This window comes from Lepidochelys kempii, chromosome 2, assembly GCF_965140265.1.
Source record: "Lepidochelys kempii isolate rLepKem1 chromosome 2, rLepKem1.hap2, whole genome shotgun sequence".
Classification (NCBI taxonomy): domain Eukaryota; kingdom Metazoa; phylum Chordata; order Testudines; family Cheloniidae; genus Lepidochelys; species Lepidochelys kempii.
The window spans coordinates 89,651,543-89,673,788 of NC_133257.1; the positions used below are offsets into that span (position 1 = coordinate 89,651,543).

At 40.7% G+C, this 22,246-nt stretch overlaps 1 protein-coding gene across 1 annotated transcript in view; it reads right to left on the minus strand.

Annotated features, from left to right (window-relative positions):
* The window catches only part of APCDD1 (APC down-regulated 1), a 39,931-nt gene continuing 17,685 nt past the window's right edge, over positions 1-22,246 (minus strand). Inside the window, exons 3-5 of the mRNA XM_073331606.1 lie at positions 20,857-21,388; positions 5,261-5,582; positions 1-3,578 (exon numbers count right to left, since the gene is read on the minus strand). Of these exons, the coding sequence (XP_073187707.1) occupies positions 3,127-3,578; positions 5,261-5,582; positions 20,857-21,388 (1,306 nt within the window). The 3' untranslated portion in view covers positions 1-3,126. The remainder of the gene's footprint in view (positions 3,579-5,260; positions 5,583-20,856; positions 21,389-22,246) is intronic.

Consider the following 22,246-nt stretch of genomic DNA (forward strand, 5'->3'; position numbering starts at 1 on the left):
AAATATTTTGTCTCACACCCTTTGTTCTGACTGGATGACTGTACAGTCCTCTTAGGCCAACAGTATCATTCCTTGTTGTGTGCTTTCAGCGCATATTTCAGTCCATTTTATCAAAAGAACCTGAAGAGTTTTAGTTTGAAACTTAAATAATGATACCTGTGTTCATTCATCAGAGCTCTTTCTAACCTCAGCTGAGGTGATCTGAAGCAAAATACTCTTTACTAGATAATAAAATCTGTTTTCTGCAGCTAAATTATTAGATAAAGGGGTTCAATCTAGCTTGGGTGTAATTTACCAAGAGGCTTTTTATCCTTTACAGGTGGAAAGGAGACAAAACACAACCATTACAGATAAGATACTGAGGAATTCTTAGTTCTTCACTGAGTCTTTTATTTCAATCAGTATTTTAACAAGTGCTCAAAGTTCCCTGGCAGTTTAATCTGGAATACTAAATTGGGAAGAAAAATATTTTCTATAACTTTACAAAAATAAAATTATAGTTTTTTTTTAAAATCCTGGGCTTTAAGCTAATGCACTCCACCATTGACAAGGATGACTTTACATCTCAAAATATGGACTCCCGCCATGTTCTGACCTACGACAGCAGGCACAATGTGTAAACTGTAGTAAAACACACAAGGAGTCTTCTGATCACTTTTTTTGTCTTTGTTCCCTTTTGTGCTTTGAGAGAAGTTAGTTTTTAAAAAAAATACGTGTAAAAATGATTTGCACAACGGCTTCTTTCTCTCGTTGGTTATATTCTGGGTTTTTTATTTTGGGTGCAATGACTTCTTCTGGGCCGGAATGTAACAATGTTGCTACAGAACTCCAGTGTCAAGTTGCACGGCTGCGAAAAAACCCTTGTTTTATCCTTTCACTTTTTAAAAGTATTTGAACCTATATGATATACATTACTCCATTCACAGGTCCTCCATTACTGAGCCTTTACACCTTAGGCTGACAGGCTGTGGAGCCACGTGACACAAACTATAGATTGGAATTTATTTGTATTGTGCCATAGGTGTACATGGTGCTATACAACTTAAATGAGTGTGATGAAATTAAAGGATCAATAACTTGTGCAATTCTCAGCTATCTCATTTGCATATGTGACCTAACCGCATACATCTTGTAGAGAACAGAGATGGCATATTTTACTTGTAATTTTGAAGATTTGTTCCTATCTCAGCCATGTAATATTGAAGACAAGCTAATGGGTAACTAATAATAACCATATTTAAAACAATATACATTGTGTATGGACACAGGGAGGCATTTCTTTTTTTCATTTGAAAAAAAAAAAAACACAGCCGATGAATATGCAAAGGACCTTGTTCATAACTATATACCTGGACATTATGTTTCACAGGCAATATTAGAAGTGAACTGGAAAAGTCCCAGATTGAATTCCTATACTAATGCAATATAAAAATGTTCATCTAGTGATTCCTTTTTTAACCATATCTATGGTAGTGAAAATATGAATTGTGCATAGATGTGAATTAAACTTTTGTCACATCAGCAAGTGGTCTAATTAAGAAAACTATGCAAATCCAACTCCTCGCAAACTGGTAATTCAAAGTCTGCCATTATTACTATTATTATTTAATTTAACCACTTTGGTTTCTATTAGATAGTCACATGGAAAGAAGGACCAGATCACCTAATGAGTCTTTCCCACAAAGTTTGTCTTTAAGTGCTGAGACCATGCCTGGAAAACTCGGGTGAAGAGGGGGCAATTCTACAGAAAACATTCTGGGGCCTGTGAAATAGGAGTCAATGGGGGAGTCTGAGCATAACCATCACCCCTGAAATAGGGTTTGTTTCCCTGCTGATACTAGACTCAACTGAATTAGTTCCCCATTTTAAACAGATGCCCTTCACATGATGTTGTGGAGGGGAGCTCTCCCCTGAGTGTGCCCCCTTTCTTCCCAGCCACATCCTCCCAACCCTGTAGAGCCTCAAACTTAATGTGACCCTGTGTAGGGGCTTGTGTACTGAAAGGAAGGGTGGGAGTGCTCTGTATTTGTGAAACCCCATTCCCTCTGGTGAAATTTGCTCCATCTTTTCAAATTTTCTGCTGTTTCTCTGCTCTCTACGTTGAAAGGAGGAAGACATGATTTGGCCCATGGGGGGTATGTTTGCTGCTAGAATCCTTTCTTTACTTCCTACCTACTGCCACTTTACAATTCTTAATCTACTTTAGCAGACGGGTGGTTTTTTTTATGATTTGTGTTATGGTCCCAGCCCCTTCATTATTTTGTCTGCCCCTAACCAAATGAAATTCGAGGCAGGAACATTGCATAGAAAGGGTATAAGGGGTAGCGAGTACAACAGCATGGAGCAATCCACTAATACTTCTGCAACTTACATATACTGTGCATATCTGCTGAAATAATGTTTTCTCTATCTGATTTCGTAACTAGTTAGTAAATACAATGGGAGGGATGAATCGCATACCTAATGTAATTGAATGAGAAAAATACTTACATCCCACTAAACCTTTGGTTGTTTTTACAAGTTAAACAACGATATGTAAAAATAGCTTAAATTACTTTGGATGTTACTTAGGAGAATTTTCCATTTAACTTCTGACAGGAGGATAGTTTTATATATTTTTTTTCTTTTGTGTAAAACCTGTAAGATAGATCCTTGTAGGGTTTCTTTATATATACATATCTACAGCAGAGTCCTAAAGAATAAGACTAAAGCCATTATCACAGTATTAACACAATACTATACAGAGTGATTCCTGATAGTTAAATTCTGATGAGAAACTGAGTACTAGGGGGAACTGAACCACAACAGCAAAATGGCAGAGCCAACCGAAGCAGGAGCTTTAGGTTTACCATAGTAGTTAAAAAGCCAAGTACGTCTGCAGTCGTAAAGTGCAATTACTGTTGTGCAGTCATGTCAGGCCAGGGATCAGACTGGACGAAGTTCAAAGCAAAAACATCAAACGAGTGCCGTTCAGGATTCAAGGAGGGGAAAAAAATAAGGAAAAGAACAACAGTTCTCAGGCATTCCAGTGCATCAAGAAAATAAATGTCCTTTTCTTTCTGAAAAGAAAAACCCTCAGGCATATGGAACCCTAGTTTTATAGTCATGAAAAATAGATTTTTCCTTTCAACTGAGAATGTTCCAATGTGACACAGTACAAATAAACAACATCAGGGTAAGGACAAATACACTGGAGTCCTTTTTTGGTGCCTCACTGCTATAGCGGTCTATTTTGTTCTCCTCTGATGACTCTTCAGGTCTCGGTGCTGATGAAGCACACTGAACTAATGGCATCTGATAAGAAGTGGCTCTCTTCTCTGGTCTGTCTGGACTGGACCCATCACTAGGTCTCTGGCCATTATACAATAAGTAGCTACCCCTGGCATCCTGCTCCATTTTGAAGATTTCATACTCTGTGTGTGGTAGGCGGATCCCCAAAGCAACACAGCCATTGGTATGAGTAACATCCTGTTGTACTCCAACTTGCCATGATCCCTCTGCTCCACACTCATTCCCATTGAAGACATTCAGTAGAGAGGCTGTAGCTATATCCATGGGGGTGACTTTCATGTGATTTACTGTAAAGGAAAAAGAGAAAGCTAAATATCTCTGAGGGACAAAGCAAAAGTCAAGGTGACAGCCCTGAATTCAGAGATGCAACAAAGGGCTTGAGTCTCTCGATTGGTTGGTTTAGCTATAAAGACAGAGGAAGAAGGATACAATAAAACTTTACTCAGAATTTTAATTAATATTAGTTCCACGGGCAACATGAGAATTTTTAAGATAGTCCACAAAGATAATGACCTAACAAATTCCAAATGGACACCTCAAACCTCAGAAAATGTAACAGTTTCACCATCTCTCATAGGCTATCCATACCATCATATGAATTACATCTTTAGGTCTGAATTATAGAGAGATACCCTATCCCATGTCTTAAAAATAACCGCAGTGTATAATTTCAAACATAAGTCTTACAACTTTCTGCAATTCTAGCTATGCTGACCAGATTTCAGTGGAGTTTGGCATGTAAGCGCTGATTTTCATCAGCTCAATTGCAACAGACCTGAAGAAAAGCTAAACTGAATGGGTTTAGGGGAACTTAAATGGAGTTTGCACTACGGATGAATTTGGCCCAGTATGTTACATAAAAAGAGAACTGGGGTTTTCAGTGGATTAGCATTGTCAAACTTCACCAAAAATAAAACAAAATCCTTCACAACCCTCCAGAAATGTAAATTCTGCTGTAGGATATTAGCAACGTATATGTGATTCCAGAATTTTTTTAAAGCAGAACTTCTCAGAATTTTCATGTTGAGATTTTATAACCGTGTATGTGTTTGGGTGGTCTCACGATCCATATTATTTCCCAGGTGCTACACAAAGGTCAACTGAAGAAAACTAACAGTTCATCCTCTTGGTTTTCTAGTGCTGGATTCTCATATGTTCAGCAGCACGTTGAACAATACATTATAAATAAGCAGCATGGGTGAAATGCTGACCTTACTGAAGTTTTCACCCCACGTAATTATTTCCAGGTAACCAACCACGGCTCTGTGTTGCTTTTGTGAGCAGAACCTCTGCCAGACTGGAGCAACCCTTAGGCTCCTTTGGAAATTCTGTCCTAATCTGTTAGTTCCTCCAGTCAGGCTCTTTCCTAAATTGGAGACATAGGAGAGTCTAAAAGGGCATATGAGGCTTCTCAAATGTTATTTCAAGTTAGACCACAGGGGCCTGTGAATCTTGCCAGATCTCAAGCTAAGCAGAAAGGTATAGTCAGTGCTTGGTGGTGATTCCATAGGTGACATTGTCAATGCTGAAGCAATTTTCCAGGGTGATACCAAGGGGGGAGGGATTGTCTTTTTGTCTTAAGATGCTAAAGCTACTGCTCTCTTGCTGTGAAAGATTCTACAGTATTCTTTATAAGAGGAGAGTGCTTTCACCACATTTATCTCACCATTTGGATAACTGAATTCTGCCCATATGCTTCAATAGATATTCTTCACTTAGTGACTGAAGCTGTTTTGTAGTTTTGCTGTGCATTTAAAAGTTACTACATTTTGTCTCAGAAGTTGCTGCATTTCTGTGTGTGTGTGTGTGAGAGAGACGTGACCCCTCTGCATAGTTTGCATATCAGCTTGGGAAGTTCTTGACACTATACCAATTTTGAATTCTTATCATTGGCAACTTTCACCCAGCTACGAACAACCTATCTGCTTTCTCAGTGATGGAACAAAACTGCGCAACGTAGCGGTCGTACCTTTAAACACAAACTCTGTTCCTCCCATCACTTTGGAAGAGTACACTCCCCTGCTGTAGCGCCCTTTGGCATAGATGGTAAAGGTGGGGTGCTTACAGATGGGATCAGAGTAGTGGTAATAATGACCTTCCCAGGTGTTGTTGTTGTCGTGGAAGATGAAGTGCCTGGTGAGAAAGAGGACTTCAGGACGCACCTCACAGCGCTGGCTCACCCATTCTCCATGCAATCCAATAGTCAAATCGGCCTTTGGAGGTAAGATTGGAGGATGATGCTCATCTGACCGGTAAATGATTCTACATGCTATACAGGTATGATCATGATTCTGAAACAAAGTGGAGAAAAACCCTGTTAGACACTCTCCTCAGTGAAGACCATGATGTTTGTGTCATGTTGAAATCAACCTCACATCTAAGGATTTCAAATGTTTGCCTCATTTTACTGTAGATTCCGTACGTCAGAGTGATGTACCTGAAATATGGTGCACACAGCATATTTTGCAGCAGGGAGAAGGTTAAGATATTAATTTCTTCTCATGGGTTTACCTTGAACAAATATTTTATTTCAGGTATTTATTGTTTCCTTCATTTGGAAGGGAAAAAAAACTTTGAATCTATAATGCTGGCAGAATGGCTAACTCATAAGTAGTTGCCTTAAAAACCTGCTCTTCATTTCATTAAAAAGAAATGTTCAGCTCTGACTTTTTATTAATTACCTCTTTTTAATGATTAACTTTAGATGCGGTGGATATGTACATACATCCTCCTAACTTTAATTTGGTTAGCAGTCTGGAAAATTAATATCCTGCTATTTAAACTTTAGGCTTTCGTGTAAAATATCAACGCAAAAATATTTCATTTCCAGGGTACCTGCGTGAAGGGACTCTGTCAATTCTCCTCTCAATGACATGCACGCAACTCCACTCACTTAAATGTAGTTGCATAGGTGTGTGTAAGCAAAGTTTGGCCCTAAACTTAAAAACAGAACATCAACTTTCTCCTGTGTGCTACTAATAAAACACCATTGATGAGTAAACTGTGAGAATGTATTTTTCACAACTGATTTACTTCTTGCTTTTCACTCATTTTGGACAGTCAGTCTCTATGGATAGAAGTTCCATGCTTGAATAGTAAGAGTATAGCTGCAGAAATATACTACCAACCATGTGACCAGGGTGGTCAGGGTGACTGTGAAATGCTCAGGGAGATTAGAGAGGTTACAAAAACAGAAAACACAATAATACCGGGGGATTTCAACTATTCCCATATTGACTGGGTACATGTCACTTCAGCAGCGGATGTAGAGAGAAAATTTTTTGACTCCATTAATGACTGTTTCTTGGAGCAGGTAGTCCTGGAACACTCAAAGGGAGAAGCAATTCTTGATTTAGTCCTAAGCAGAGCACAGGATCTGGTCCAAGAACTGAATAAAGCTGAACCACTCGGTCAGAGCAATCATAATGTAATTAAATTTAACATCCTTGTAGGGGGAAAAATACCGAAGGAAAACACCACAGTAGCATTTAAGTACAAAAAGGGAAACTACACAAAAATGAGGACACTAGTTACACAGAAATTAAAAGGTACAGTGACAAAAATGAAATGCCTGCAAGCTGCCTGGAAACTATTTAAAAACATCACAAATGAACATAGAAGCTCAAATGATATATATACACCCCAAATACAAAAAACTGCAAAAGGACCAGAAAATGCCACCAGAAAACAGGAGACTAAAAGAGGCAAAAAGGCATCCTTTAAAAATTGGAAATCAAATTCTGTTCATTCCCTCTGAAGCATCTGGCATTGGCCACTGTCAGAGGACAGGATACTCCTAGATGGACCATTGGTCTGTTCCAATATGGCCATTCTTATGATCTTATGGCCTACTATGCAGTGTCGTTGTTGTCGTGTTGGTCCCAGGCTATTCGAGAGACAAGGTGGGTGAGGTGACATCTATTATTGGACCACCTTCTATTGGTGAGAGAGACAGGCTTCTGAGGTAACACAGAGCTCTTCTTAAGACGTTGGTCCAATAAAAGATATTACCTCACCCACCTTGTCTCCCTTATGGCCTAGTGTCACTTTTTGGTGCTCATATACTAGACAATGATGTGGTATGTGGGTCGCCGTGTTTACATGCGTCTTCATTGTAATAAAAAGAAAATCAAGAAAACATTTCTAATGGATATTTTAACTCCTACATTCTGGCCCAAGACTACCTGACATATTATCCTTTTTATAATACAAGCACCTAGTTCAGGATGGGCTATGTTTTAGTGCCATTAAAATCAGTGAGAGGTATACAACTGATTTCAATGGAAACACACTTTGGCTTGTTTATCTAGCACAAATCTTGACATTGCAAGGTGTGAAGCACCTCCATTGACCCCCCCCCCCCCAATGGAGATGAGGGCACTCAGCAGGATTCAGCCCTGTATGGACATGTGGGTTGTGATTCTGAGCTGTGGCCCCACCAGGAGCAGCACAGAACTCATTCGGGGGGGGGAGGGGGAGGGCTAAGGTGAGTTTAAGCTATTGGTGCCCTCCCAATCCTGGCCTGCTCCATGACTCCCAGTGTAATTTTGACAGCTTTGGGGGCCAGTGTAAGTTATGGCAGCTGCTCCATAACTGCTCCAGTTGCAGAATCTCCATTGTGCTGTGGCCCCATCCCCTATGTGAGGACGTATGAAGGCGGGGCCTTGGGAGGGCAACCTTAGGCGGTCATCTTCAGTTCCAGTACTGGAGAATCCCCCCCCCCGCCCCTTAAGCCAGCTCCCATGCTTTTAGAGCTTTTTTTGCACTGCTCTGGCCCTTTTACCTGATATGAAGGGGAGCTAGAGCTGGGTTGGTTTAGCATTAGAAATATGCTGTCAGAGGCCCTCCACAGAAACTAAAATGAGTGTGTATGTATGTGGGGGGAGGGGGAGTCTCAGTTCTCTTTCTAATGGATAAGTGTTGACACAATGATCGAACGATTACACATCAGGTGCATTTTGGTATGAGATGCAGTTTGTTGGGTGTGCAGTAACTGAACTAACATGCAGAATGAACCTTCTCTCGCTGTCCAGTTCAAGGTCCCTAGTAGGGAGGAATTCAATTTCCAAGGCTCCCAGTCCTCTAACATCGGAAGTGAAAACTCTAAAGACTTTTATGTAGTTTCTAGCACTGTTTGTGACTTCACAAAGTTTTAGGGTTTTGGGTTTTTTTTTGGCAAGAGAGGGCAGTTTAGCTATTCTGCTTTCAAACTGCAGATTACTCAGCTGCAAGAGAAACTTTTTCTGCTTTTCTAAGCAAACTTTGAACCACAGTTTCTTGAAGGATAAAGTATTATGAAACAAATTCTTTTAGCTAACATGAATTATGTCTATAAATAATTAAATTATGCAGAATAACTAGAGTGCTGTTAGATAAAAGCAAAATTTTCTGCTCTAGCACCTGTTGTGTATTTGCGATATACTGTTTGTTTACATATCGTCTTTGGAGCTGATGGTCGTACTTCTATAAAGGGCTGCTGAAATACAGAATGCGGTGGTTGGTACTTTACACTAGACTGAAAAAACTTCTATAGTTAGAAGGAAACGTACAGAACACACAGTCTTGTGCCTTTCTCCCCTTTCAAGGAACATACCCATATAAAAACAGAAAAATGCCACTGAGTAATTTCACTGATCCAGTGGAGCTACTAGAGATTTGCATGACTGTAACTGAGAACAGAACTTGGTCCTGAATATTTAGCTTACATAAACACTAAAAAAGCACCAATAATATGAGGATTGTGAAAGTGTGGCATTTTCTGAGGCTTGAGGGTTCTATTTGGAGTTTGTTGGTCCAATGGTTCAGTGGTTAGTCTAGAACTCAGGAGACCCAAGGCCAATTCCTGGCTGTGGCACAGGGTGCCTGTGTGATCTTGAGCTAAAACAAAAAAACCAACCAGACTTCTCTGTTTCCCTATCTACAACTTGTGCATTCTCTGCCAAGCACGGATGAAGTGAGAGTAAATACATCAAAGACACTGTGGTGCTCAGATACTATGGTAATAGAGGCAATGGAAGGCATCTAAGATAGACTGGAAGTTAACTGGCTTTGTGTCATCCAGTCTAAGTTAAAAGAACTTGAAGGGCAGTGAGCAGATCTCCACCTCTCATTCAAAAACCTTGCTAGCAGTTTCAGCAGAGGAGCTCAGGATTGAACAGACATGAAGACTGAACTGCACTCTTCCCTATTCGTGGCTGAGGCATATCGGCAAGGGAGAATGGGGGAAACTGCAGAGCAGCTCTCTGAGATGTGCAGTGAGTCTCTAAGCTGTCAGTCCAACACCTTTCACAAGCACTCATTCACTTGATATTCATTTAAAAAAAGTATTAGCCCATGAGCAATTCTGAACCATAAATCTTCAGGAGAAAACTTTCTGATTTACTTGAAGACAGATGAGTTTCATAACTCCCAAGCAAGCCTGGTAAGTTTTTTTATGGTAGAACAGAAGAAGGAGGAAACAAGTTTCATCAGATTTTGTTTTAGGGTTTGTTCATGAGCAGGGCTATAATATAAAGTTTCTAACCTTTCTTTTTACTTATGCTGGCTGCCTTCTAGTGGGAGCTCTACTGAAGACACTGCTCCTTTGTGATTCAGATTATTCCCTCCAATCCCATATAAACCCCTTTCAGATTCATTATAGCTTTGACTGAAAATTGTTTTAAGAGAGCTATGAACTTTTTAATAGCAAGTGTATGCTTATACATTGCTCCAAAATCCATGAAAATGTAGCTTTTGTCCAATTAATGGAAGAAAGACATTTAGTTTTTGTTATAAAGTGAATGGATCTAATTATGGAGTAATTATTTTTGAGGGTGGCTTTTTCTTTTTTCAATGTTGCTTTCATTTGTGAGATCTTTCTTTTCTAGGCCAACTGCTTTTGGCTCTAAATCAGACTGCTTAAGGCCTTGTAAAAATCACTCTTTCCATATGTCTTTAGCAAGGGCAATAGGATCTAGTTTCTAAACACAGACATTTAAAGAAAACCTTAAACAGCATTCTCCAAGCACAACTAAAATAATTTCTAATAAAACACTCGAGCATAAAATAAGCTAAAATGCTTTAAAATGAACTGTGGATAAGATGGATAGCTCTTGCTTTACAAAAAAGTAAGATTGTGTGTGTGAATAAATATTTCTAACAATGGGATCTATCCAGAAGAAACAGCCTCTACCATAGCTGCTGCCAAATGAAAACTCTACACGCTTATCAAGCTATGGAGCTCTAGGGGCTTTTTCCTATTCTGCAGAGGGCTTGTCTTTTGCTAGTAGCTGCATAATGCTGACTCTGTGGTTACCTAAATCTTCTCTGTTCCTGGTGACTTTTCTGAGTCCGATTGTAAAGTCAGTCAGGCAGGCCACATAGACTAAGGCTGGTTCCCTAGCTGACCGTTCTGTTCAGGAGCTCAGGGACAAGAGAGGATCCTAGTGATTTGAAGATTACCACCACTACCACTCTTCATTATTCTCTGCTGCTGCTTCCACTGAAAGGTTGATCGGGAGCCCTTGCCTTCACTTGGGGGAAAACCCCATTGAAACAGCAGTAGGAGTGGGGTTCCTTGGACTTTTTCAAGTTCCCTTGTGATTGCGAGTTCAGAAATAACCTTTCCCCGTACATTTTATTTTTCTTACAAATCCTTTGGCTGCCAGGGACTTGTTATTCTCGGAGCTGGTCATGGTGGTTATGCCAGTGCCAGGGTTATAGACACTCCATCAGGGAGATGGCTGTTTTCTGCACCCCTGAGCGATGGTAAAATCTTAAAAATAAAGCCTAATGTTTCCTCCTTGGAGGGTATTTGCCTGGTCTGAACTGAACACCTTCATACTTCACTCCTACTTTGCAAATTAAAAGCCCTTTAAGCCCTTTTCAGAAAAGCAGAAAATTTTCTTTAAAGTAGAGAGGCAGCTGGAATTCAAGTGGAATCCAACAGCCCTGCCCTCCTTTTTATGGCAATGAGATACATCCTGCAGCTAAGTAGGTTATTACTGATGGTGTTTATTACAGTAGTGTCTAGTGACCAGCCAAGAACAATGACTTGATCCTGAGAACTACATGTCAGACAATGGTGATAGGGGTGCCATAAAAATGTAGTTATTTTTAGGTGCTCAACTAATGCGCTCTCTATTGTGTTAATCATAATGAGCCTATATCTTGAGATAGTATAGAGGGGACAGAACTAAAAACTTCAACTTTTAAAAAACAAACATTCCTTTTTCAAAACAAAGTTTTTCAAGGAAAATGGGAGCTTCTTTTGAAAAAAATTAAGTGAAAAACAAACATTAATTAACATGAAAAATTAAAATATTTCCATGAAAAATTCAGGAAAAAAATTTTTTTGTTCCTTTTGAATATTTTGACAGCATATATTTACCATTTCCTGACCTGCTTTACTCATGCTCTTAATAGGAGTTTATACCGCTCAGGCAGGGGCACATTAAGAGAACAGAAGAATGGGTGGTGAGGATAACGGTGGCATGTAGCTCTCAAAGTCCCATTGTGGAGTTTGGAATCTAGCACTTTATTACAGGAGAGTCTGAATCAGGAGCAAGTGTGCGACTCCAGCTGTTTAGGGCTGATGCTAGCTAAGGCAAGGTGAGACGGATGGTAGGTCTACAATGCAATTAAAAACCTGTGGCTGGCCTGTGCCAGCTGACTCAGGCTGGCAGGGCTCAAGGGCTGTTTAATTGTGGTGTGGAGGTTTAGGGGCTCAGGCTGGAACCCAGGCTCTAGGATCCTGAGTCACCTGGCACAGGCCAGCCACAGGTGTCTAACTGCAGTGTAGATGTACGCTGAGAATTCTGAGGCAGGGGGATCTGTACCTGTGAACACTAGTTTTCTGAGTAGCACTTTTTTAGTTAAAGCCATTAAATCCCTTAAATTTATACTACTCCTTAAACTATACTATAAATGAAAATAAAAACAGGAGCCTAGTGAAAAGACAGTCCATTTCCATTAACTTGGAAAGGGGTTTGGGAAGTCATTCCTCCCTTCACACATGCTAAAGCTGCATGCAACTCCCCTGCCCTCTTTCTCTGGAGCCACAGAATGGTGAACATATCCTCTTTAAATGATAAGGCCAGTAAAATATTCACAAGCATATACTCTGCAAAAGTTCTTTCTGATCCTGCTTGCCTGCCTTTGAACTCTTCCTTACCCTACTCTCTCCTTTCCAGTGACACCAATGAAAAACAAAAACCCAACCCAGAAACTCTTGGCAGAGAGATTGCTTCTTTCTGTAATGCTCCACTTGGGGCCCTAATGCTTTTAACTTTCATTTTTTATTTAAACTCAGCTCAGGGATAGATTTAATGCTTCTGGTTTAAGTTCCCCCTACTTTACCATTGTGGTTTGAGCCAGCTTACCAGCTCTCCTCCTATGCTGCTGTCACCCCTATCTTGCTCAGTTAGAATAACTCACATACTTCATGCACTGTGAAGTCACATACTTTAGATTTTTTATAAAAATACTGGGCTTCATAAAATTATATAGAAACAAAACTGATTCCCAAAATGTCCTGCTCCTACTGCCTTCCACTCCCTTGTCTACTCCAGCACCTTTCATGCAACAGTTTGCTTCAAAAGGGCCAGATCTTTTGCAGATGTAAATTATCACTCCATTAGTCAATGGAGCAACACCGATTCACAAGGCTGTGCCCCAAGAAGCAGGTCCTGTTTAGCTAGTGTCTCAGACAAATTAATAACAGGCAGTTAATTAGTTAGAAATGTCAGAGTTGTGAATCAAGTAACTGAAATCAGCTGGAAGAAAATATTGCCATTGGTGAATGGGTGGGTGCAGGGTGAGGGTGAGATAGGAGAGAAGGGAAAAATAAAATAGGCTCTTACCAATAATCTAGCAAAACTCCACAAAGCTAGTCTGCCAAGGCTAATAGCAGAAAAGGGCATGCCAGGTCACGATTATTACTATAAACACTTCTAAGCAGCTCATCACCTGAGAATCTAGGTGGCAGATCCTAGATCTAGCAACTAAAACGTCCCAAGCTGGAAACACAAATAACCTAAAAAAAAATTCCTTTGGAGCCATTAAATTCACAGGGAGGCTAAAAAGGTCTTAAAATAAAGGCAAAAAGCTGGACTTCATCTTCATGTTGCCAACTAGCTCGGACCACATAAAGGGCACTTTCAAGGCTATGCCATGTTGTTGCACTTGTGTCAGTCCCAGGATATTTTAGTGAGGCAAGGTGGGGGAGGTAATATCTTTTACTGGACCAACTTCTGTGGGTGAGAGAGAAAGCTTACCTCACCCACCTTGTCACTTTCATCGATACTCAGTACAATTTCTCATTCCACTCCTCCACCCTCAAAGATAATTCCAGACCAAGACAATGCTTTAATGACCTCCACCACAAAAGTGGCAACTTGTAGGCTTGCCATGACCTCATATGTGGCCAAGGTGGCTAACATAGAAGGCTGACTGCTGGTCATTGAGCAGTACGGTTGATGCAGTTGTAACTCAGGCTGCCAAATGGGATGAACTTACTCAAAAAGAGAAGATTTAAAAACTTTTTAAAAGTCATGAAATGAATGAAAGATGTTTCATACGGTTGGAAAAAAAAATCAGTAATCCTGCTGCAACATTGCCAGGTTTTTTTTTGGGAATTCAGAGCAGGCAGAAGGGTGGGAAGTGGTGAGATTTGTCTACATATGAATGCCACAAATTTTAGGGCATTGTATGTGTCAAATGCTCCCAGAAGCGGAAGGGCGGGGAAGGAAGCTGAAGGTGCTATAATTGCACCATTGGCAGATATAAATGATTTTAACTGAATTTCACAAGCCCACATAAAATCAAAATAAAGTACGAAAAAGTCTTAAATTGTTGTTCTTCCTGAATTTAAATCCCATCATCTATAGCAGAGGTGGGCAAACTATGGCTGTGAGCCACATCCGGTCTGCAGGACCATCCTGCCTGGCCCTTGAGCTCCTGGCTGGGGAAGCTAGCCCCTCCTCTGCTGTTATGCTGCCATGCGGGCAGTGGGGCTGCAAGCTCCTGCCGCTCTGAGGGGCATGGTAAGGGGTGGCAGTGGTGCGCGTGGCAGGGGTTGGGTAGGGGGTCCAGGGGGCAGTCAGGGGACAGGGAGCGGTTGGATGGGGCGCAGGTTCTGGGGTGTGTGTGTGTGTGTGTAGGGGCTGGGAGGCAGTCACAGGACAGGGTGGGTTGGATAGGGGGTGTGATCTTGGGAGGGGTGGTTTGGGGCGGGGGGTCCTGGGAGGGGGTGGTCAGGGGACAAAGAGCAGGGGGGGTTGGATGGGTCAGGGGTTCTGAGGGGGGCAGTCAGGGGGCAGGAAGTGGGAGGGGGCCAGGCTGTTTGGGAGGGCACAGCCTTCCCTACCTGGCCCTCCATACAGTTTTGCACGCCAATGTGGCTGGCCCTTGGGCCAAAAAGTTTGCCCACTCCTGATCTACAGCAAAAGATGAAATGAGACCCAAAACAGCTTTTTCCTCAGAGGAACATGCCTGCATCTGTCATCTATCCAGCTAAATTGATGCTAATTTATAGTGACAAATCACATATATTTTCGGAAGTAGAAGCAACAAACCATATATATTTTGGGAAGCAGAAGCAACAAACAAGGTCCTGGAAAAAGTGATGCAAGTGATTGATTGAACTTGACTGAACTTGAAGACTCTGGGCATGAACAACTGCAAGAATAAAGCTGCCTGAAAAATGTTAGTTATGCTTTTACAATTGTAAAATAGAACTAATAATTAAATCCACAAAGACAAAATAAAGCACATTTTAAAAATCTTCAAGGTTTATACAAGAGCAAAAGTCATATTTCACCTTGCCAATTTTAAAGAATGGCTTTTCCTCTGAAGAGTAAATAAAGTGTGTTACTTTAAAAGTAAGAAGAAAGAACTTTTAAAAGTAGCATATTCTTTGCAACATTATACCCAGTAGATTTGTAATGTGAAATAAGCCTCAGATAAATGATTGGTTAATTTATCTCTAAAGACAATCCTATACATTCTATTACTCATAATTGTCTTGAAATCATTGAGTTTTTTTAAAAATAGTTTTCTTCTGCTTTCTCCTTTCCCCCCCACCCTATTTCCTTAAGCAACTGTCTTACACAAATACAAAGATGTGAAACCCCTCCATTTACCACTGTATCTAGAACAGACTTTTGCATGTTTTAGTAGCAGTATTTATGGTTTGGCCAATCAAAAAAACACTGTCCTCAGACAATTACATTTCTTGGCTGAGGTAATATTTTACACATCACCTTCTATCTGAGGTATTCAATACACTTAATAGACGTTTATTAATTCATCCTTGGAATTATCCTGGGTACTAGGCAAATAAGTAGTGGTTTCATTTTACAGATGAAGAAACTCAGATTAAGGACCAAATTTTCAAATGTGTCCACTAATTTTGGACACCTCTGGTTTTGGATGCTCAATTAAAACCTGATCTTCCAGACGTCTCTGAGTACCCAGAACTCCACCCACAGTCAATGGTACTTGCAAGTGCTAAGCACTTCTGAAAATCAGACCCCCTCTCCCAAATATTTGCAAGAGAGAAGACAGACACTTAGTATATGGTTTTGAATGAGAATGTTTCTCATTAAAATTGCATATCTCAAATATTTGAGCTAAAAAAAAGTGGTAAATAAGGGTATTCAAACACATTTTTCGGTTCTGAAGACATTACAAAAACTTCTGTCCTAACACTCTAATAGCTATCACGATGTCAGTAGAATAACCTGTTAACATAATCCTCACTCTGATCTTTGTAGCCTGACAGAATAAAGAGGCATCTGGAGTTCAATGTTCAGTAAACAATATTTTAGTGCAAATTATGTGTGCAAGCTGGATGCCAGTACGATTTCCATGCATATTACCTCCATTTTTAGACATATGCATCTTTTCTAAATAGCGCTCTTATTTTCACTAACAGCAGGTCGAGCTCCACACCTGTTCTTGATTTCTCAGACCATTAGGGACTTTATATCTCTCACCACCTCTGCAAACCATGTAATTTCTATGGCTAATGAGAAAGAATCCCTGAAGTCACTCTTGACCTTAGATCTTCCATATGACACAGCACAATATATTGCTACCATTACACCACTAAGGTAGCTCCAACCTTCTTTCTGCCTCTCTCCGTTCTCAGATATTATTTAGAAGGCTGAATCTGCAAGGTGCAGGGCACCTGATCTGAACTCCCAGTGATTTCAACAAAAGCTGAAGATGCTCAGCAACTTTCAGAGTCAGATCTGAATTGATTATCTTCAGCTCCGTCAGCATATTGACCCATCACTGATGCAAACTGCTGAGCTGAATTTATGTACAATATTTTAAAGTAGGAATTTGTGTAGGCTATGCTCTTATCTAAGAGAATTTGTAAGGCCTTAAGAGATTACAAATTAGATACTTTTTTAAAGCTCCCCAATTTCATATGTACACTTGAGTTAAGATATGGGCATTTGTGAATTTACTTAGATTAGTAGCGTGGCTTAAAGCGGTCTGGTTTTTGGACAGCCCCTTTGATTTACCATCCTGTGGCTAAATCAGTGCAGGAATTTGGAAAAGGCCCAACTCTATTTGTTTAAAGTCTGATCATGTGGCTTTAGCATTTCTAACTGATCCAGCAGCCATTTGCTTTTAATTACCATTTGCTTCAACTGCACAAGTAATGAATGTGGTGGCTATCATAGCCAACTTTTAGGCTATGTAAATTTATAAGCTGGGTGGAGCGATCATCTTCATGGAGGCCTAATTATAAATTTAATTCAGACAGTGAATCTTCTTAAAAACTAATTTTAGCCAAGTCCTTATATATTAAAAAATAATAAGGAAATAAAAACGAAATGAAACAAGTCATATGTGAAAGATTCCATACAACACACCTGATTCAGTTCAATGGCCATTTCCTCACCTCCCCAGTCTTGCTGCATGACTGTAGAAAGCTGTATAAGTTGATTTAATGTTTCTATTTATTTAAGGTGTCCAGTTTCCAGAGGAGTCTGTGACTAGTGGTTTTAAACTCAATTTAGCATTTAAACTCATTTTCAGCTGGGTCCCTGTGGACCAGCAATTAGAAAAGGAAAGGAGTTCAAAGAAGAAGGGTTATAACCTTTCAATGGTATGTTTGTGTGGTCTTTCAAAAAAAGCAAGCAAACAAGCAAACAAGCAAACACACATCTTCTGTTACCATTCTTCCTACATTCAAAAAAACACTGCAGCCCAAAGCCAGGTGAACAGCCTGCTGGTACAGAGGACTTCATGGGTAGGTACACATCCAAAACCAGCAGCCTTTTATGATGGCTAATGAGAGTATACACTTTTTTTCCCTACTGCTAACTATCATAGTGAAAGTGTATTGTCTCAATGCCCAAATTTCCTATTTTAAAAAAAAAGTCACAAGTATCTGAACAAGATGCACAAAACTAAAAATAAAGAATCTTCTTTTTTTGCATATTCAGGAGTTGTATAGGTCCAATTAATTGCTTTGTTACAGTTACTGGGTCCAACTAAGATTGGGACCCCACTGGCTAGGACTGTACAAGCACACAGTGGGAGACAGTTCCTACCCTGAAGAGCTTTCAGTCCAAACAGATTATATAGACAAAGGATGGAGGAGAAGCAGAGGTGAAGTGACTTCGGTTCAACGACAGAACAGAGAATAAAGCCAGATCTCCTGACTCGCTGCTCTATCCACTAAACTACACTGTTTTTTTTATTACCCAGTACTTGCATCTGCTGCACTTTTGGGTACCTTGAGAATACTCTGAATTAGCTTGCCTGCCATGTAGTAATGTCATTCTCTGTTGTCAGTGATACTTATGTGAATGATGTTCCAACGCCATTAATTCAGCCTCAGGACTTGGACTCTGCCTATATGCTGACAGATAAGCCTATGATTGAATACACTGAGCTCCCCAAATATTGATCTTTCAAGATATTTTTTTTCTTCCACTAGTTCTGGTAAACATATAGGACCAAAATCTGTCTAGAATCCATACAGTAGACTCCTACTGATTTCAATGGGAGTTGTGCACATGCCTCTGAAGGCAGAATCTGGCCCGTCAAAGAGACTATAAGATAGGTATATAAACTTCTTATACATGATGAGGCAGATTGATTACCCCTTTCCTGCCACAACCTGGTCCTAAGCCCAGATGAAAATTGTCGGGTTCTTCAAAAACAAACAAAAAAAACCACCAGAGTTGTTTGTCCTGGTCTACAATATGTAGGCATGACCAACTCAAAACAAAATAGTGCATTTTGTTTTGCATTGTGGTCTCTGAGAGACAAATCCTGGGAGTGAAGATGATGCGGGTTACATTCTTTTAGCTATTCTCAATATTGGGTGTGGTTTCTGGGCTCCTGGCAAATTTCCAGTGTGGCCTGAAATTAGTTACCCTGCTTTAAATATTTTGGGATATCTATAAAGTCCTTTAGCTTATCCATTATATTTCTTCAGCTTACATTTTACAGAATGATATGTGGAACAGTGTATAAATATTGTTTTCAGCTAAACTTTACTAGACCCAGCTTGTGCTGATGATATGTTAATAGTCAGACTTCACATGGCAGGAATATTGGTCTAACAGAGAGACTTGTTTTGCAAGATTTATTCTTTTTAACTAGAGCATTGCATTTTAGATCTCAGCAGTCTAGCAATGCCATTGCAACACAGAGACAAGGCAGCTGAATGGTGACCAGTATGTATCAAGGTGACAGTAGAACTGAAAATCCTGGTTTCTGTATAGCCAGCTGAGCAGTAAAGCCGACCATTCTAACATTGAACCTCTAGTAAAGTTCTCTAAAATGAAGTGCAGACATTTTTACCATGTCATTTAACTGCCAATATCAGGATAACCAAGTTTGGTGGGACTGTCCCAGAGTCTTAGCTGTTGTACTGAAATCAGAGTTTTGTCTCCTTTTCAACGGTTCTGAAAACACCTACAAAATTTGCTAGTATAGCTACAACATACATTAGTGTACTTTTGTACTTAAGGATCCCTTTCAAACAAAGGCCCTCACTCAAAAATAAGTAAAGAGAAAAATCTAAAATAGAAAGTTATTTTAGTTAATCAAATGAAATAGACAAACTAAAATTGTTTTGAACTCAGGTGTTTTGATTATGGGGTGTGTGTGTGTTCCAGCTAGAATCTGTCTATTTTGGGAAGATGTAGGGTTTAAAAAGAAAATGAAAAAAAGTTGTTCCAGGCCCACTTGAGGTGAGCTAAGACGACAAAAATAATGGCCAGGGTTGCATAGCCTCACACAAGATTGTGGCTTTTAACCAACACCACCAATCTAGAAGTGTCTTACTATTGGGATTTCAGTGAGGGAAGAGGACAGAAGCAACCCTGGGAAGGTGGAAGGGTTATGTAAATGAAAGAAGCACCCAAACCCACTCTCCCCAAATTGCTCTCTTCCCCGGTTGTGTCTCCTCTCACACTCGGCATGTTGTGGTCAATTTTTGTAATAGTTATAGTGAAAGTTAAAAATTGTGATAACCCATTAACTGGACATGACTGTCTGGAAGTTATTAATGGCAACTGAAGTCTCAACTGTGGCTCCAATCATAGGTGCTGACTCCATGGGTGCTCAGCATCCACCAGCAACAGCTGTGTGGCAGCACCCCGATTAGCTGATCGGGGCACCACCAAGCAGCTGATTGGAGGCATTACCAAACAGCTGATTAAAGTCTGGGGGAGAAGTTGGGGGAGGGCGGAGAGCAGTGAGCAGGCAGAGAGGGGACAGGAGAGGTGGAGAAAAGGTGGGGCCTCGAGGGACAGGGTGGAGCACCTCCAGGGAAAAGAAGAAACTCAGTGCCTATGGTTCCAGTTGCTACATTTCTTTGAGATGTCATCAGAAAAGATGTACAGACAGACCCACTGCAAATGTACACCACTGCACACTCTCTTCTCTGATTTTTTTTTTAAACTCACGAGGGTTTGATCAGCTCACACTGAAGCTGAGGGCAGACTGAAAATGGAATCCTAAAAATGGAATTATAGCCTCAGATTCAAGAGGTTCCTGTTTTTCATTTCAAATAATGTATGCATTGGAGTCTGGACCCATGACCTGCACAGTCTAACAATTGCTCCCTCCTTATATGCGCACACAATTTTATTTCCCTCTTCACTACTGCTGCCTTTGCACCACCTTCCACCCTCTGCTACTACCTTCCCCTTCTCTCTCCCAATTTCTGCCTCAAACCTTGAATTGTCTCTCCTTTTTGATGCTGACTTTCATCAAAGTCCATGGACTTTGTCCATTTCTATAGCAGTTCTCATCTCCCCATTCTGGGAATCGGTTCTATCCCAGAGTGGCGCTCTCTTTGTGCTCAAGCAGCCCAACCACCTGTTGGCCCAAACTTATAATGCATTTAATGCAATTTCATAATCTACAAATGGGATACTACTCCCATGAATTATCACTTAAAAAATTGATCGAATTGCATTGTCTGTAACCCTGCAATCCATCTCAGATTCTAGAACAGTGGGATTTTAGGTTATTCAGGGATTTTAGGTTCATTAATAAAAGATCCTGAATTTGGTTGGCTTCTTTTGTCAAAATATAAAGTGAATGTACCTTTGCATTTTGAAGAGGAGGTTGGTAACTAGAAGGCCGATAGTACATCCTTTGAGTAGCATCAGTGTGGATGTCTCCAAGAAATAGCTCCTCCACTAGGTGATCTAAATTATGATGTAGATACTGCTTCTCTACTCGGATCAGTTGAAGTTCATGCATGGCAAAATTAAGAGCTCTGGTGCATTCACATCCATTCTCTTCTCTCCATAAATTGTAGCTCACATCCTGCTCCCAGGGATTGTTGTCTGGTACAAATCCAGGACACGTACGGTTCACCAACTCACGTAGTTTTTCGGCTACTGCTTCGCTGTGGCAGATGATCTGAATGTTATGTAACTGGTAATCGGCTTCAGTTCCCCCTCGGATGATCCAGGATGCTTGACGAAGACGAATTTTACCACGGATAACTAAGGTGTAGGTAGGGTTTGTGCAGCGGTTACCTCCGTAATAAAATTGGTAGGCCTTGAATGTGTTGTTGTGGTAGAATCTATAGGATCTTGTGATAAACTCTGGGCCTGATCTAACTTCACAGCTGTAGGAGGATTGAAAATAATATAAAACAAAATTGTAGAGATCTACACCACACTATCATGCTACAATTAATAAGATGGCCAAATTCTTATAGTGTGCACTAGTATATTAGTACTGCACTAGTACTGTAGAAACCTCTTAAATACATTATCTTTTTATACCACTCAACTACCTATAGTATCTACATAGCAACTATGACTAGTATCTGAGCTCCTCACAGTCTTTAATATAATTTATCCTCACAATGCCCTCATGAGTAGGGCCCTATCTAATTCATGGCCATGAAAAATGAAAACGGGCCTTCCCCTGTGAAATCTGGTCTTGTGTGCTTTTACCCTGTACTATATACAGATTTCATGGGGGAGACCAATGTTTCTCAAATTGGGGGTCCTGACCCAAAAGGGAGATGCAGGGCGGGGGGTCACAAGGTTATTTTACAGGGGTTGCGGTATTGCCACCCTTATTTTTGTGCTGCCTTCAGAGCTCGGTGGCTGGGGAGCGGCAGCTGTTGACCAGATGCCCAGCTCTGAAGGCAGTGCCCCGCCAGCAGCAGCGCAGAAGTAAGTGCATACCATACCATGACACCCTTATTTCTGCGCTGCTGCCTTAAAAGCTGGGTGGCCAGAGTGTGTCAGCTGCTGAATGATGGCCCAGCTCTGCAGGCAGCAGCGCAGAAGTAAGGGTGGCAGTACCATATCATGCCATCCTTACTTGTGCACTGCTGCTGGCGGCAACTCTGCCTTCAGAGCTGGGCTCCTGGCCAGCAGCCGCTGCTCTCCAGCTCTGAAGGCAGTGTTGCCATCAGCAGCCGCGCAGAAGTAAGGGTAGCGGTACCGCAACACCCCCTACAATAAACCTT